The sequence below is a fragment of the Patagioenas fasciata genome, chromosome 14 (assembly GCF_037038585.1).
Source record: "Patagioenas fasciata isolate bPatFas1 chromosome 14, bPatFas1.hap1, whole genome shotgun sequence".
NCBI lineage: Eukaryota > Metazoa > Chordata > Aves > Columbiformes > Columbidae > Patagioenas > Patagioenas fasciata.
The window spans coordinates 15,383,605-15,400,125 of NC_092533.1; the positions used below are offsets into that span (position 1 = coordinate 15,383,605).

The 16,521-nt window shown below is 45.5% G+C and overlaps 1 protein-coding gene across 2 annotated transcripts in view; it reads right to left on the bottom strand.

Annotated features, from left to right (window-relative positions):
* KCNIP1 (potassium voltage-gated channel interacting protein 1) overlaps window positions 1-16,521 on the bottom strand; it is a 374,244-nt gene that overhangs the window by 221,120 nt on the left and 136,603 nt on the right. The window contains exon 1 of one of the 2 annotated variants that reach the window (XM_065849186.2): window positions 12,901-13,561. The exons of the other annotated variant lie outside the window; for it this stretch is intronic. Coding sequence (XP_065705258.1) covers window positions 12,901-12,961 — 61 coding nt within the window. The 5' untranslated portion in view covers window positions 12,962-13,561. Of the gene's footprint in view, window positions 1-12,900; window positions 13,562-16,521 lie in introns of those variants that run through there. 2 annotated transcript variants of the gene reach the window in all.

The following is a 16,521-nucleotide window of genomic DNA, read 5'->3' on the forward strand; positions in this document are numbered from 1 at the left end:
AGAGAGAATTTTGGCAGCGTCTCCACATTTACGTGGACCATGAAATGAAAATCAATTTGAGGCTCTCTTATTAGTACAAGAAATATACGGTTAACAAATGTGTTGTTCTCTGGCAACCAGACCTGAAAACCACCTTCATTTTAACTTTGTTAGAATTTAAGTCATACTCTCCTGTCTTTTCCAACACAGACACTAACACCTCCAGATCTCTGTCTTATATGCTTTCTCTCCATTGCAGGTTCCTTCACGTCACCTTTCACAACAGCAAACAAGGTAAAAATCCAAAATGCTGTTTACTGGAACACTAGACTTGGAAAATTGGGGAAACAGGAGGAGAATAGAAAACGTACATTATTTTGCCCTGCCACTTAGCTTGAGGTAACTTCAACTTGACCAAGGGTGCATTGCCCTGAATCAGAATAAGGACACATTTCAAAATGCACAGAGATTTGAAATCATAAGGATTTGAGCAGTTACTGCTGGGTTCTATTCACTCTATACAATGTTTTACGGTAAATGACACAGAGTGATCTCAGGAAGTCGATACTGATCTCCTCACACATGTGGCCCAGCCTGGTTCTGCGGGTCCCCAGCTTTCTCTGTCCGTTCAGGCAAAGGACATATTCAAACATCCCCACATGCTGTTGACCACAAATGTTCCTGTTGGTGCCCTACAGTGCAGAGGCAGCTCCTCAAGCTCCTCAGAATGCTGTGGGAGGCTCTTACCCACCTCCTGGACAACCCAAGTGTCCCCCCAGATCTGGCACACAGGCGTGCAGGTCCTTGGCACACCTGACAGGTACTCATGGCTGATGGCCAACCTGTTGCATTGCAATGTTGCTTAATGTGCCAGTATTACAAGAATCGCCACGCTGTCCTGAGCTCCTTCAACTGCAAAGGCTACAATGGGTTCATTCTCTCATGTGTACATGTCCAGTAAGAGTTCCTAAACCCAGGAGGTGCAGAAGAAGTGAACTCTCCGGAACTGTTGGAAAGGGTCATACTTCCATCATGGGATGGGAAACAAACATTTCCCTGCACATGTTGGGAAGACACCTATGCCTGTAGCTATTTCAGCATCATGTAGCCTGTCCACAGCATTGGCAGCCTCTCAAAGCGCAGCCCTGAAACTACCAGTAACATCAAAACCACCAGTTCCTTGCAGAAAACAAAGCAAGCGGTGAGACTACAGAAGACAGTGATTCTGGGACATGGTCTTCAAAAGTGCCCTTTGTTATCCACTGCCACATCACATCAGTGACTACTAGTTGACTGAAACCAGGAGCATTGCTCTGCAGAGAAAAGCTGTGTCAGATCAGCTGCTTAACACCATCCTTGCCCTTCACCAGTGGCAACAGCCCCAGCAAGCTCCTGAGCCAAAAGCCCCATCCATGTGCACAATGTCTGCCTCTTGTGGCACTCAGCAGGGTGGGCTCTGTGCTGTCTGACGCTGCAGAACAGCACTCACAATATGAATAACAATGCCTCAGCTTTGACCTCCCACCCTCCTAAATCTCACGTGGTTGGAAGCTATCTCATCATGCTTCACAAAATACAATAAAACTAAATCACAGCAAGCAGGCAAGTGACAAGCAATTAGGCAAAACCAAACAGCTGTAACAGGTAAGGCACAAAAAGGACAGGTAGCCGGTGAGGATGAGGAAGGGCATTGACGCTCTGCACTTGGCAGCATCACATTACCAAACCGCAGATCAGCAAACACAGAGCAGAGGGTGCTGTGGAGACACAGGTGTGGCACCTTGCGCCAGGTCACAGAGAAAGCACAGGCTGAACTGGATCTCCTGCAGCATCGTCCCCACCCCATCCTGCCTCACGAGTTTAATTTGTAAGGAAATGAAACTATTGAAAGAGTGTTTTACATTCATGGCTAACAGGACAGAAACATGCACATTAAGTAAATGAGCACGATTTGTGACAGTTTCTGCAGGGAAGCACCTCTTCACAGAAACAGGGAGATGATCAAAGGCTTGCTCCTCACTTTTTGTTCTTTCAGGAATGCAGTAGAGTTTGAAACATTCTTGCTGGTGGAAAACATTTCCAGATATGCACATGCTTCTAGTATTTGCTTACATTTGTTTAGCTACTTTTACACACACAATTCAGGCATATTACCCAAAAAAACAGAGCCCATAAACTATGCGGAGCATTTCAGGGCACTGATCTCCAAGTGGGCACACTTCCCTCAGCAATGCCAGATGCATCACTGACACAGAGAGCAAAGCTGGACCCGCGCTCCCCAGCTCTGCCTGGGCCATTAGCTCGGCTGCGGCTCCGGCGCTGCTGGAGCCTGAGCAGAACACACGGGGAAAGCAGCAGCACAGTGGGGTGATGGGGAAGGAGGCGAGGTAGGAGGTCTGTGTCTTCTGAGCGATCAGAGCTTGAGATGTTAGAGCCAGCGTGGGCATCACAGGGTTAGGTTGGGTTGGTAACTTCACACCCCAGCAGCTTCTAACAGCTCTCTGTCTGGTTTGGATCCAGATGAAGGATAAGAATGTTTACCAGCTAAGTCCCCACTATCAATATTTTCCAGGCAATGACTGTAAAGGGACACAGTTAACAATGCAAAGAGACATGACAAAATCCATTCAAAGTTGGAGCATTTCCGAGGTTTCCAAAACATCTCATAAACTCCATGGGGTAAAGTCAAGTTGCAGGTTTGGACCAACCTTTTAGTCTAACAATTAACTTGCTTTCTAGGTTTTACAAACCACTAGTATGCACGACATAAGAGTGCATTTACTCCACCAGACATGGCCCCATGTTTAAGTGGCACAGCATGCACCCAGCTCCGAGTTGGGCTGTGGGTGGCATTCAAAACAGCACACTGCTGCATCCTCTCCTGTGCGTTGCTGAACAGCAGCAACAGCCCACAGCGCTCTCATTTCCCACACTGCATGAACTTCTGAACTGCACACACTTTACCTTCATCAATAGTCCAGACAGAGGAAAGAGAAAAGGCAGCATCAGCTGAAAAAAAATGCAAATGTAGCTGTGTAAAGTGCTACAGCTGATGGCATGCCCAGAAAACGCCTGATGAGAAAATTCCCTTTCTTCGAGAACGTGCTTTCCCGGCAGGCTGCGGTGAGCCACGTGCAGCCCAGCACTCCATCGCGGAGGTGATTAGAAATGATAGGGCAGTAGGCTCAGCTGTAATATCCTCAACCCATGCCAAGTAGAGGGTGCCAAATTGCTATTATAAATAGCCCTTTTTGATGCCTTAAAGCCCTGGAAACGAAAGGCACTTTCCTGAAAGATGAGTCTCTGGCTGGCTTTCTGTCCCAGCACCAAACCTGCTCTGCATGCAGGTCCGGTCACTGGCTACACAAACAGGAACGGATCTCGTGGGACCAGATTTCCTCTGCAGAACTGCACACACTTGCCTTTGCCCATCGTTCAGCACATACAGATGTCCACCCAGGTAGAACTTTCCTCATGTCCTAATGCAGCTCTTTGTCTGGTTACCTGCAGCCTGGCTAGTTCTGTATGCACAGGACTGTAAAGCAGATGTTGTGTCAGCACACATGTTAAAACAACGAACACCACGTTACAGGGGTTCACATCCACACAAGGACATGCTTTCAATTCCTGGGGCACTAGTATTACTGTTTGGGGTCACGTCTGACTTTCCTAGCAAAGCATGGAAGCTAGTACGTCAGTTCACTTACAATGGCTTATTAGGATTAGCACTGACACAAAAGTTTCCTGCTTCCCAATTTTCCTTTTCATGCTCTGCTCCCAGTTCAGATGGCAACACACAAGTCCCTTGAACTGCGAGGATTAAGAATGCAAAGCAGTGCTGATGCTCCCTGCTGCATCACGGGTTCACCTGCTCGGGATGAAACGGTTTCCCTGGGGGAAATTGTCCTTCCCGCAGATGCTGCGCTGGCTCCTGACATTTGCAGCCACGGAGCTGACGGCGTTACCCTTCACAGGGTTGCGTGCGTACCCCACAGAGAGCAAACCTCAGCTCCTGCAGCTTGATGTGCTACATCAGGGGCCTTGCCTGAGGTTTCAGCTGATAATCAAAAAATCCATGGGGCTGATGCGCAGCATTGCTCACTAGAAGAAAGCAACAGCAGCCTGGGTAAATGTACCTGGGAGCTTGACCCCAAGCTGCAGGCAGGCAAAGTTAGAATTGGTTTTAAAACATTCAAGCTCTGTGTCTGAAACCATCCTCTAACTGACTAAATCTTGTGAGCATGGCTTGTTTCATCCACATTTGCTTGCGTGAAAATTTGACAGGCAGATACATTTATTTTGTCAGAGCACTAAGAAGGCTCTGACGTTCAGTTCTGATCTCTGGCACGCGGTAATTCAGCTCCTACCTCCCAAAGTGACACTCTCCCCCCTCCCAAGGGGTCGTTCTCCCTTCACACTAAGGACCCTTCAGCAGAACGATGCAGACATCTCTCGGGTTTCCTAGAAACCTGCCTCCAGCAGCACAACATGCACCTTCACAATCGTGTTCTCCATTAGCTGTTCTCAGTCACAATATAAAACGTCCTGTGCCTACCCATTGGGTTTCTGAGACCATCGCTGTGGCCATCTATGGAAATTCTGGGCACTTCCCAACCAGCCACACACAGAACGGGCTTCAGGGAAGAGGCGAGAAAAGCAAACGCTGGTGTGTGTGAAGAGCTGCGGTTGTTGAATATGTCAAGAAAGTAATGTTTGCATTGAGGAAAGCCAAACAGATGTAGCAGAGTTCTGCCAGGAAAGGATGGCTCTGTTACCCACTTCATGTCTTCCTTGAAACCTCCGTGCACCATGGCAGGGCTGGACCAGCTCCCCTCCTGCCTGGCCACCCAGTTCAGCCTCCTAGTCAGCCAGTCCATTGGCACAGCCCTTCCCTGCCTCCCGCCAGCCACGCTCATACCTGTGAACTTCACCTCATCTCTGCTGCGTTTTATTTAAACTCCTCAGACCAGCCCTCCCCACACCCTCCCTGTCCCCAGCAGCGCCAGCACCACTTACATCCCCGTTTTCAAGAATGCTGTTATTAGAAATTCACTGACCACTACATGCGTTGTTTCCAGCCCAGCCCAAAGACAGCACCTCACAGTGACAGCCACAAACACAGATTGGAGATATCTGGGCATGATCCTTCATATCCTTCATTTTTGACCCATCTGTTTTGAAAACATCAATACAGTTTATGCTTTTTTCCTTTTTTTTTTTTTTTTTTTGTTAAGTGCAATCCATCTTACAATAACAGTTATTCCCTTTCCCTCTGGCATCTCAGAATGAATAAAACAGGAAAAATTAAACACCTTACTTGGAACCCTAAGTATATTTCCATCAGAAATGCTGCTGTGGTAGCACATGGCTCTAACCTGCTCTTCCCAGCTACATAAAACCCCTGCCAGGCACTCAGGTACCTTCCTGCAGGGAGGATACGGGGTGTCCAGAGCATCCTGAACCTGCTGGGAAACACCTCAGGGAGAGAAACGCTCAAGTTTCTTACCTTGCAAATAGTCATGGTGTGAGCAGTGACATGACTCGGAGACCCTGAGAAGACACCCAAACTTTTGGCATCACTGAGCCATTACATTCTCAAGGCGATGATTTTGAATAAGAAACACGGCACTTGACATAAATAACCAGGTTTATCTCCCATCTCAATGGAAGAACTTTAGCAGTCCCACTTCTCTATTCATATCTGAAGCTATAGCACATTTACAAGCCAATAAAGTGTTTGGTGATTCCTGGTGAATAACTGCAATTAACATCCATTTTAATTAATGAAACAGTTCAGATGAAAGGAAAAAAAAATCACTTAATTAAAAAAAAAATCTTACGGGTTTTTAATAAACCTTAAATAAATATCAAAATAAAAATTTTGACTGTAGGTTTAGAAGTGCAGAAATGAAACCGTTTTATTTTCCCCCTCACATTTGACCAAAATCAGCATGAGTTCATAACTTGCTTTGATAGACCCTGGTCTGCTTTTTTAAAGATAAGTTTGTCCTCAAAATATTTGTACAACCCTGACTCCTGTTTACAGATTTGGTGACATTAACAACTGCAAGGCTGGGAATTGGCCAAAACCTCTGTAAAGTATTAAGTTCCAAGCTTTTTACACCTACAACGTTAAATATTTTCAGTTGCAAAAATCCAAGTGCTTTCCAAACATTAAACATCCAGTAATTCATACTGGAAGAGCTGATGATGATAAAGGTTGGAAGATTACAAAGGCTGGAAGTTAGAAAATGTTTTCTGTTTCACTCTTTTGGATTACGGTGGAACAAAAAGAAACTTCAAAGCGCTGCAGCCTACAGGCGTGTGAAGCTGAAGTCTCTAATCACCTCTTTTGTGGTGGGATTTCATGGCACATAGTGCCTGTACCCAAGGGAAGGAAATAAGCACATACGTCTGCTAATGCAACATACCATATGCATATACATATGCATCTACACTATGTATAATATACTTTCCATCATCCGTTTTTTGCTATTCCAAACCTCCAAGCTGGGTCTGACTACAGCACTTCAGGCAGGCGCTGTGTTCCTGTGAGAAGCAATCAGGGACACACGTAGCTAATTTTAATTTAATCAGTGCTATCCACTCTCAAGACCAGGTATTTGAGATCCCTCTGCCTCACTGCCAGGAGTCGAACTTACAGGGAAGCAAACAGGAAACAAAAGACAAGGGAAGAAATCCAGAGCTAGCAACTGCATGGAGCTAAAGAAATTTGGGTTGAAAGATGGGGAAACGGGGAATGGAAAGAGCCGTAAGTCCTACCCATGTCTCTAAACAAACCCCACACCCATGTGAGATCTGGCACAGGGTTGCTGAGAACACAGGGTGCAAACAGCTCTGACACCTCTGTGCCATCATCGCGGGCGCATCCCCAGCCCCGTGGCTGGGACATTTGGTTACTGCAACACCAAAGAGCCTCCCACACACCTCTTTGCACTCCAGAGAAACCAAAGCTTTTCACAAAAAGTGGCATATTCTGACAAATGCTTATTGGTCATCACAGTTTTTCCAAATTGCTTCTGATTGAGTGCTTACATCAAACCGTTTTGTTGCTGAGAGCTGTTCTGTACACCCATTACAAAGACTACAAAACTAGTAAAAACTGCCTGTCAAACCCTCAGTTTTCAGTGCAGGCAGCCGACCACGTACCTGACCTGCCAGACTGTATCAAGTGATGATCAGAAAAGACTAGGGAGAGAAAATGAGATGTCAGTATTGTGTACTGGCTCTTGGGCACAGCCAGAAGAAACCAAACCAGCCATGTTCTCCATTCCCTCCAGCACCTGCAGACTCAGGTCTCCAACCAGAGGCAAGGACCCTGTCCTTGCTCTAGAAAGAAAACAAGTGGGGAACTGAGATGTCTCTCAACAACGTACCCAGGACACAGGGCTGCATGATCCGAGGTTTCAGGACACACATGTTCACGAACAACAGCAGCAGACTGTCATGTTTCTTTGGGGAGCAGAAGGAATACAAGGACAACTTTCAGAGCTTTGCTTTCTGCTAAACGTGAACAGATTTTTCAGGGGTAATCTTGCTCCTCCCAGATGAATTTCAAAAGCCTATAGAGAATTACAAATTTATTTTGTAATGGTATATACGAGGCAAAGTAAATACCAGGGCAGCTTCCCTACTCAAATGTGTCATCTCTGTTCTGCATCTCCGGGTCTAGAGCTGAACGGGATTGATTCTTTGAAACACCACTGAACCACATCTCCTTTGAGCAGAAAAGCAGGTTGTACCAGTGCAGGGAACTGAAAGGGCACAGCCAGGACCAGCAATTTTAGGAGCTCAGGTCAGTCAGATATGCTTATGAAGACAAGTCAAGCAATATTGAGTGGTTTCCTGGTAAGTAAAAGACTCAAAAATACAGCTTGTCAGACACAAAATCTGATGCTTTTGGGCAATAAGCCATGTCAAAGCAAACTTTCCTTCAAAACAAAGTCTAGAAATTGGTCACTGTAAAAAATGGCACAGCTGACATTGTAAGCAAAGGGAATTACTACTGTTAGCTCTTGCGAAATCAAACAACAGTTTAGGTTTGGGTGGTCTTGGATCAAAATACGGTTGTTCACGTTCGACAGACTCACATTCCCAACTGAAAGTGGCATTGCTTTCTGCTGGTGCAGTCAGGGTTAGAGCTGGGGCTCGTAGCTCTAAGGTCAACAAGATTCAGGTATTGAGAAATACTTAAGTTACTTAGCTAATCCCTTATTATTATTTTCCTTTTCTACTGTAGCTGAATTTGCCCACAAATGACAGTGTAACCACCCCACTGCACGCTGCCCGCGGAGGTACGGAAAGCAGTCAACACCAGAAATTCCCCTTGCTTTAGCAATCTGCTAATCCAAACGTTTCCATGACGAATATGGAAATGGCTGATTCTAGCCACAAATTTGTTCATAATTGGCTGCAGACTGTAAAAACACACGAAAAATCTCTATTTTTGCAGCTAGTTGAAACCAGAAATGCATTTGTGTGTGCATTAGAAGGCAGAGGGCCAGCACGGCAGATAGTGTTGTTGTGGTTTAGCGTTTCTTTTTTTCCTTAACTCATTTATCGTTTTATTGCTTATGTTTGCTGGAGGATATACAAGCAACTTTAAATTCTCAAGCCCATTTTAATCTTCTATGTAAGTACGAACTGCTAACGTACTAAGAGAGGACCAAGAACTCCTCTCACCTTTGTTGGTATTTGGTCTGTACTGAGCTCCCAACGTTTCTGCACGTTCCCAGCACCCCCAAACCCTTACTACTTTACCGCTTTTCAAGGACAGTAATCTCAGAGTCAGAGAGTGGATGAGGCTGGAAGGGACCTCAAGAGACTGACTCGTCCAACCCTCTCTTCAAGGCCAGGTTAACCACAGCAGTTTCCTCAGGACTGCGTCCGCTTGGGTTTTGAGTATTTCCGAGGATGAAGACTCCACAGTCCCTCTAGGAATCCTGTCCCAGGGTTCACTCACCCTCACAGTAAAGTTGTTTTTCTAAAGTGGAGTTTCTTGTATTTCCATTTGTGCCCATTGCCCTGTGTCCTGTCACTGGGCACCAACGAGAGGAGCCTGGTTCTATCACCTCAGCTCCTCCCCATCAGGTATTTATTCACTCTGATAAGATCCCCCTGAGCATTCTCTGCTGCAGGCTGGACAGTCCCAGCTCTCAGCCTCTCCACACATGTCCGATGATCCAATCACTTAATATTCCTTGTGGTCCCTCAGTGGACTTGGTCCAGTAAATCCCTGTCTCCCCTGTACTGGGGACCCCAGCACCACACACAGCACTGTGGGTGTCTCCCCGGTGCTGGGCAGAGGAGAAGCCCTCACCTCCCTTGACCTGCTAGAGATGTTCTAACACAGCCCAGGAGGCTGCTGGTCACCTTTGCTGGGGGACACACTGCTGTACCCTGGTCAACTTGCCCCCCACAACCTCAGCCAGGTCCCACCAGGACCCCAGGAACATGTGCAGCTTTGCTGGGTTGAGATGCAAGCGAAGGAAAGGTGGTGGAAAGAGCTATTATATTTTACTAAGCCAACTCAGAATGCTGGGAAAGGTAGACAAGAAGAATCCCAACAGTGAAGTTAAAATGCCAGTAATTGACTGAGATCAGGAGAAATAATTTCTGATTAAATGTACAAATAATCTGTGGAACTGCCCCAAGCCACTACTGAAACAAACAGTACAAATCTCAGATTATTCAGGGACACTCCAGCAAACAGGGGAAACTTCTGCAGCTTTACTGATAGGATTGCAAATCTAAGAAGTAGAAATGTTTATCCCACAGGACAAGGTGCATGGCTCCTAACGTGCCTAGACAAAATGCCCAATTATATTGGATTAACTTTTCACATTCTAGTTAAACAAATGATCTCCCTTCTGAACAACTCGCAACACTCTCCACTCCCAGAGAAAAGGTCTTGCAGTTGATGGACCACTGCTCTCAACTTTAAGGTAATCTCTGTGCTACTCCTGCACCTACATTGATTCAGCCTCCCCATTTTAATTTTAAAAAGGAATTAAATGTTGTACCTTTGAAAAATGCTACAATATAACCTCCAGCATTGCTGCTCAGAGCTGGAATAACTGAACCAGCCGTGAGTCCCACTGCCAGTGTCCCAGACCTGGTGACGAGCAGCATGAGCAGAGCTGAGTTCTGCCCTGTGGCTGAAAGGGTTCAGGATGGGATCTACCACATCCTTACTGATATTAACCCATCTCTGAAAACTCCTCACTTTAGACACGACTTGTTTATCTATTCTTAAAACAATATATGTGCCTGGTTTTTTGCTTTGAGTTTATAACAGTGAAGTAGCCACAGATACATGTGTGAGCTTGTTTAGCTAGAAAAGGCCACACAAAATTATCTTCAAAATACTTGGAAGGGCTCACATTGACCAAAATGACACTGTATTTGCAGAGGTGTGGATCTAACATAGTTACAACTATTTTTTCAAGCCCTTGTTTTAACAGCAGTATTTCACTCCTACATAAATCCTGAAAAATTCAAATAAACACACAGACAAATATAATAAATAAGATGACAGTAGATGCTAATCTAATAACAAATAGACAATAAACACTTTACTCAATAAAAGATAGATGCAGCAATATAAAATAGAGCGGTTCACCCAGGCATCATTAGCAGGTGCCCTATGGAAGAGCAGGCAAGCCCTTCAGTGGGCTGGACCAGCAACTGGGCAGCTGGCGCTGGGACGAGTGATCTCTGCTCAGCACATCCACATCTGCTCAGCACATCCACAGTATCATGGCCCATATAAGAAAGACGTGGATACACTAGAGCACGGTCCAGCGGAGGCCACCAGGATTGTCAGGAGCTGGAGGAGATGCAGGTGGGCAACACCAAGGAATCTATCACGTAGCAGTGATAGACCTCTACTAACTCTTTCACTCGCAAAGAACAACTTCAAATGGTTTTCAAACCCAGTAAATAACGGTGTCTCATTGTTGAGAAGGTGAAGTGCTCACAGTGTAGAACACATCAAGCAGCCGAGCGGCATGAGGGGCCAACCTGCCGCTGCTCTTTGGAGACTTGGGGGATCCTCTGGGCATCAGCCTAGAGGAGCATCTGCAACAGGCTTCACCCAGCCAAAACGAGCAGCGTTGTTCTGTAATGCTCTTCCTGACAGGTAAATAGTGACTAAAAGGTGTGAAATTCTGCACATGCTCTGAAAATAGCCAAGAAAAATCAAAGGAATTTCTTTCAGCTTGCTCTCTGCTACTGGGTCCCATACTATCCAGCAACACCACATGGATAATGCATCAGAGCCAAGAGGAGATAACTCTGGTAACACAAGTTTTGACAAACACAACCTACCAACCACTGCCAGCAGGCATCAGCAAGATTGAATCCCACTGTAAATATTCAAATGCGTGACCAGATGCTGGATTTTACTGCTTGTGAACTACAACAAAAAACAATTTTTTCCATCCACTAGAGAGCTGAGCCAATCGCGAGACAACAAAGTAGTAGAGAACAGATACATTCAGCCAAAAATTATTTACCTTAAGCGGAAATCAGATCCAGCTCCCAGGTTTCTGGTAGGTGGACAAGACACCCCTTTGTGTCACAGGAGCCACCAAGCCCAGCACATCGTGCCCAACCACCATCACAGCTCCAGGTGCGAGCCAATGCTTAGGCAATTCTACAGCTATGCTTGCGTTATAAATAATATCATACATATCCCAGACCATTGTACAACTATGCTTGCATCATAATAACACAGAAAGGTGAACTCTAAAGCATATACACACACGTTACTGTAAAATTTTACCCTACCGGGTCCACTACCTGTTTTACAGCAGAAACACAGAATTTGACACTCGCTCACAAACTTACCACGATCAAACGCCATGCATAGCTCTTCCCATTTGTTTTTAGAGTGATTACTTGATGTTTGATATTTCCTAAGACCTTTTTCCAATTGTAAATTGCTAGAAAATCCATACCGACTTTCAATTCAAGAACATATCTATAAGCTGAGCAACAGATCCAGTGGAAATAGAGACCTACCCTAGAAATACTGAGAGGCTGTGAAATGCAGAGGTGTTGGCAGGGAATATTTTGAAATAGAAGAAAGACTTGCCAAAGTTAGTGTCTTTTGCTTTGTTTTCTAAACAATACTCATTCTGTATGGTATGGACGTGCCCCCCACGGGGCTTTCAACTTTCTGCTCAGCAGCACCCTGGAATTTTTGAATTAACCCTGAAGGAAATGGAGCAGAGCTCAGGCAAATACTACACAAACCAAACCAACTGAAAAATCAGCAATTTGTAGCCAATATTTATGCACTTAAGGATTAAAATCCCTGGGATTGCTCCTTGCTTTATCATTTCTCACGAGCTTCTCTTCCTCCCCATCTTTATGAAAACATCCTAATTCCCCCTCACCCCCCTTGATAATCTTTTATACAAAACACACATTATTAGTACCGCACACTTGGTGTTGGATTACTGAATATGCAGCACTGCCTCTAACAATAGTTTCTGAGAAAGAAACCACAAGGTATTAGGAAGAATTTGCTGTGTATCTACATTTTATTCCCTCCTCAAAGGGTTTACAAAGCATGGGATTTAGGAATAAACAGGTCTCTTCTGCAAGTGCTCTGCATATGGAACCACCGAGTTTCTCCTCCTCATACACGCCTGTATACCGGATTACTACATTTCAGATGCTTTTCATCCCCCCAAGCCCCTCCACAGCAATTTCCTCATGCCCACACGTTTCCTCCACCACCTCGCATCCCACTCTCCCCTGCAAATTACACCTCACATCAACATTGCTGGCTCACTTGCAAGTGGCACATGTTCATTTTCTCCTTCCTTGCTAATATAAATTTCCCTCCTAGCAAATATACAGAGGGGACAGGAAAAGCAAAACAGGTCTTACCTTTTGATGGTCTTCTTTGTTTCGTTTGTAGAGAAGAGAACGTACCCATTACAGCACCCATTGCAAAAGCTACTTGTGAGTTTTTGGGGAGGAATTATTTTTGCTGAGGTTTGGGGTTTTTTTTTCCCTAATTCCTCTCACCCCACCCCACCCCCAGCAGTGAACAAAACCTATGTGAAATTCTCCCAAGAAGAAAACAAAACAGAGGAAGTCAAGAGAAGAAAGAAAGAAAAGAAGGAGGAGAGAAAAAAGCAAAGCACTGCAGCTCAGCGTTCAGCAAGCGTTAAGCTTTGAGGGCTTTTCTTTTTTTTTTAAGTCAACACACATGCACTGACTCACAGCCGGCTGCACTGTTATTATTCAAAACAGCTCCCCATCAAAATTTAAATGCTAGGTAGATTCCCTCAGACCAGAGCTGGCAGCAGATGCATCAAAATATTTACTGGAGCACAGCCACATAAACACACAGGCTAATTCTTCCTCCCGTTCCCTTATGGCTCCAACCAGCAGGCTGGAGGTCTAGCGAGGGAGCATCAGGGCATCTCTTCCCCGGCACACGCAACTGGAGTCCTGGAGCCACGGCGAGGGGGGAGCCGGGGCTTAGGGCTGGGTACCAATTCGGGATGAATGGAAATCTTCGGAGTGGGAAACGAGAGCGAGCGAGGCATCAAAGCCCCAGCTGCGTGGTGTGCGTGCTCCTGCTAATTAAGAGTCTGACAGAAAGGTAGGAAGCAGCAATCTCTAACAGTCTTCGCAAGCAGAAAAGTCAGGGGAAAATAAGCACGTGCAATGGGGGAAAGCAGAACATTTAACCACAATCCTTTTCCTGCACATCCTTTCTCACGCATCAGAAATATGTACAATTGTTAACTTATTTTTCCACAAAGTATGCATGTGCGCATCCTTTTTAAGGATATTAAAACAACAAACTGTTGAAACAAAATTCTGCAAACATCCACTGGCTCGAAGGAAGCAGACGATTCCCAGCATTTTGTTCAGTTCTTTCATATTTCAAAAAAATCACCTATGCATCTTGTTATTTATCAGAAGGTGAAATAGCAAGTGCCCAGCTACAGAAAGAGTTAAATATACCAAGGTAGCTATCAGAACCAGAATTAATTTGCTATTTGCACATGATGACTGAGATTAAGGCAGCATCTGTGCAAATACTGTATTTAATTCATCCCTACACCAGAGCCCAAAGCACTTTGTCTCAAGAGGTTTCCCCAGTTTTCCTCTAACTTTGGAGTAAAGATTTCATCAAATCAGATCCCATCATCTCCTAGATCATAAGCTTTGCAGCATCCATGTCCCTGGATGGTAAAGCCCTGTGTCACCTTCTGCTCACAGCCTGCCAGCAATGCTGTCTTTGCATGCACAGGTGTATTTACATCCCCAATGTATACCAGCAAAGAGTTTTCGATTAGTTGCTACCTGCAAAAGGCACTACAGAAAATCATTATTTTTTTCTTTCTCTTGTTTTACAATTCAAAACACAGCAATTGAACTCTTCTTGAGGAACAGCTGACATAAGGTCCTGTTCAGACACCAAAGTCCTGAGCTGAAGTGTATCAGTTTGCAAGTCAGGTACAAAGTGCCTGAGACTTGGAGCACACAGTGCTGCTCTTGTCATCATGGGGGGACCCTGTCCTGGCTTGTGCAACACTTCTTGCCTCCCCACCCCCAAATTCCTCCCCACGCTTGGCCGTGGCTGTGGTCCCACAGGCTTCTCCAGCCAACCAGGTCCAAATGGGGGTCCCTCAGACCAAGGTGATCTCCACAAGGCACTGAAAAGCTCTATGCGATTCTGAACTTCTTTTAAATTTAAATATTTATATTGAATGTATGAATATTTTACTTGTACTTAGGTATTAAAATATTAGATAGGCTACAGTGTGCATGTGGAAAATGCCTGCTCCTGGTATTTGTGCACACAATGAGGGCTGAAGGGTGACCAGAGGCCACAGCAGATGTGCCCTCACATAACAGTGGCTGCTTCACCCCATGACTGCCCAGATGAGAAACGAGCAGGTGAGGATGTTCCAGAATATGTAATTTCTCATACAAACAGGGAGCAGAGAGAGACGGTGGGGCTCCCGTTTGGCAGGTTGGGCTTGCACCCCCTTTGCCACCTCAGTGATGCACACCATTACCCTTACTGAACACGGGTGCTGCAATAGAGCCTCATGGGTCCTGGGGTACATCTCTGCTCCTGCGGCTGAACCATCACCCCAGCTCTGGGCTCTGCCGTTGGCATCAAGACAGATAGAAGCATCCTCCCACCAAATGCAATAGCTGTCCCTGGGATACCGAGTTCCCCTGACCTCTGCTCCCTGCTATGATGCCTCCAAGGCGTCAAAAATGGAAAGCTCCTCAATCCAGGCTAAGCTGTGTCTAGCAGAAGTCAACTAACCACAACCCCTGTCACATCATCCACTTGCAAAACCACGTCAGTTGACTCATGCACTAGCAAAACAGGTTTGCAAATCTGAGAGCTGCAAAGTAAACGGCTGCAAAGAACTGAACAGAGTATCATAGCATCATTTAGGGTGGAAAAGACCTTTAAGATCCTGAACTACAACAGTAAACCTAACACCTCCAACTCTGCCACTAAACCATGTCACTAAGCACCGCATCTATGCATCTCTTAATCACTTCCAGGGCTGGTGATCCGACCACTTCTCTGGGCCGGTTGTTCCAATGCCCGACAGCCCTTTCAGTGAAGGAATTTTTCCTAATATCCTGTCTCAACCTCCCCTGGTGCAACCTGAGGCCATTCCCTCTCATCCTATTGCTTGTTACTTGGGAAAAGAGATTGAAACCCACCTCGCTACCACCTCTTTCCAGCAAATAGCCCCTAGGAAGTAGGTGGCTTCAGGATTCCTCCTGACATCAGCTGGATCTCAGCCACACGGCAAGAGCTCAGCCTGGGAGTGATAGATTAGCTTGCCCATATGGTGAGATATCCTAGAAAAAAGTAATTTAGGAAGATAAAATTGCACCCCTCATGCTGCACTGTTGTTTACTTGAAACAGCACAGTATAAGAAGGTGGAGGGCAAATGTGAATGTTTGGTTTTCTTTGAAAGTTGAAATAAAAAAAAGATTTGTCTTGGCTGGAAACCAGTATTGACAGATCCCTGTGAAATCATGGGGATAAACAGTTACATGCATTTTTGTTTGTATAACTCAAATATACAAGAATGGGGACAAGAGGAGGGACCATGTTTGTGTCTGGGCAGACGAACACAGAATCCCAAATCACCAGTTCAAAAGCAGCTTTTTCTCATAGCTGAAAATCAAGACCTCAGAGGAACAGACGCATCATAAGCACTGGTGTATTTGCCACAGCAGGCAGGAATTCTCTTTCCCTAAAGATGATCACCCAGATTTACCAACCTAGGAGATGCTATCTGGAATGTAACAAGCACTGATGGTCACTACCTGAGGAGCAGAATATTTTTCAGAGTATTTCCTTCAGATGTAAGATGCAGACCGAGCTCTGACTGTGATGGCGAAGAGAACAGGTCTGGCTGTTTGGGTACCTAAGCCAGAGTCCTGGGTGAGAGCTGCTGCCAGAGGATCAACAGCACCTTGGGAAAGGAGACACTGTGTTGTGCTGA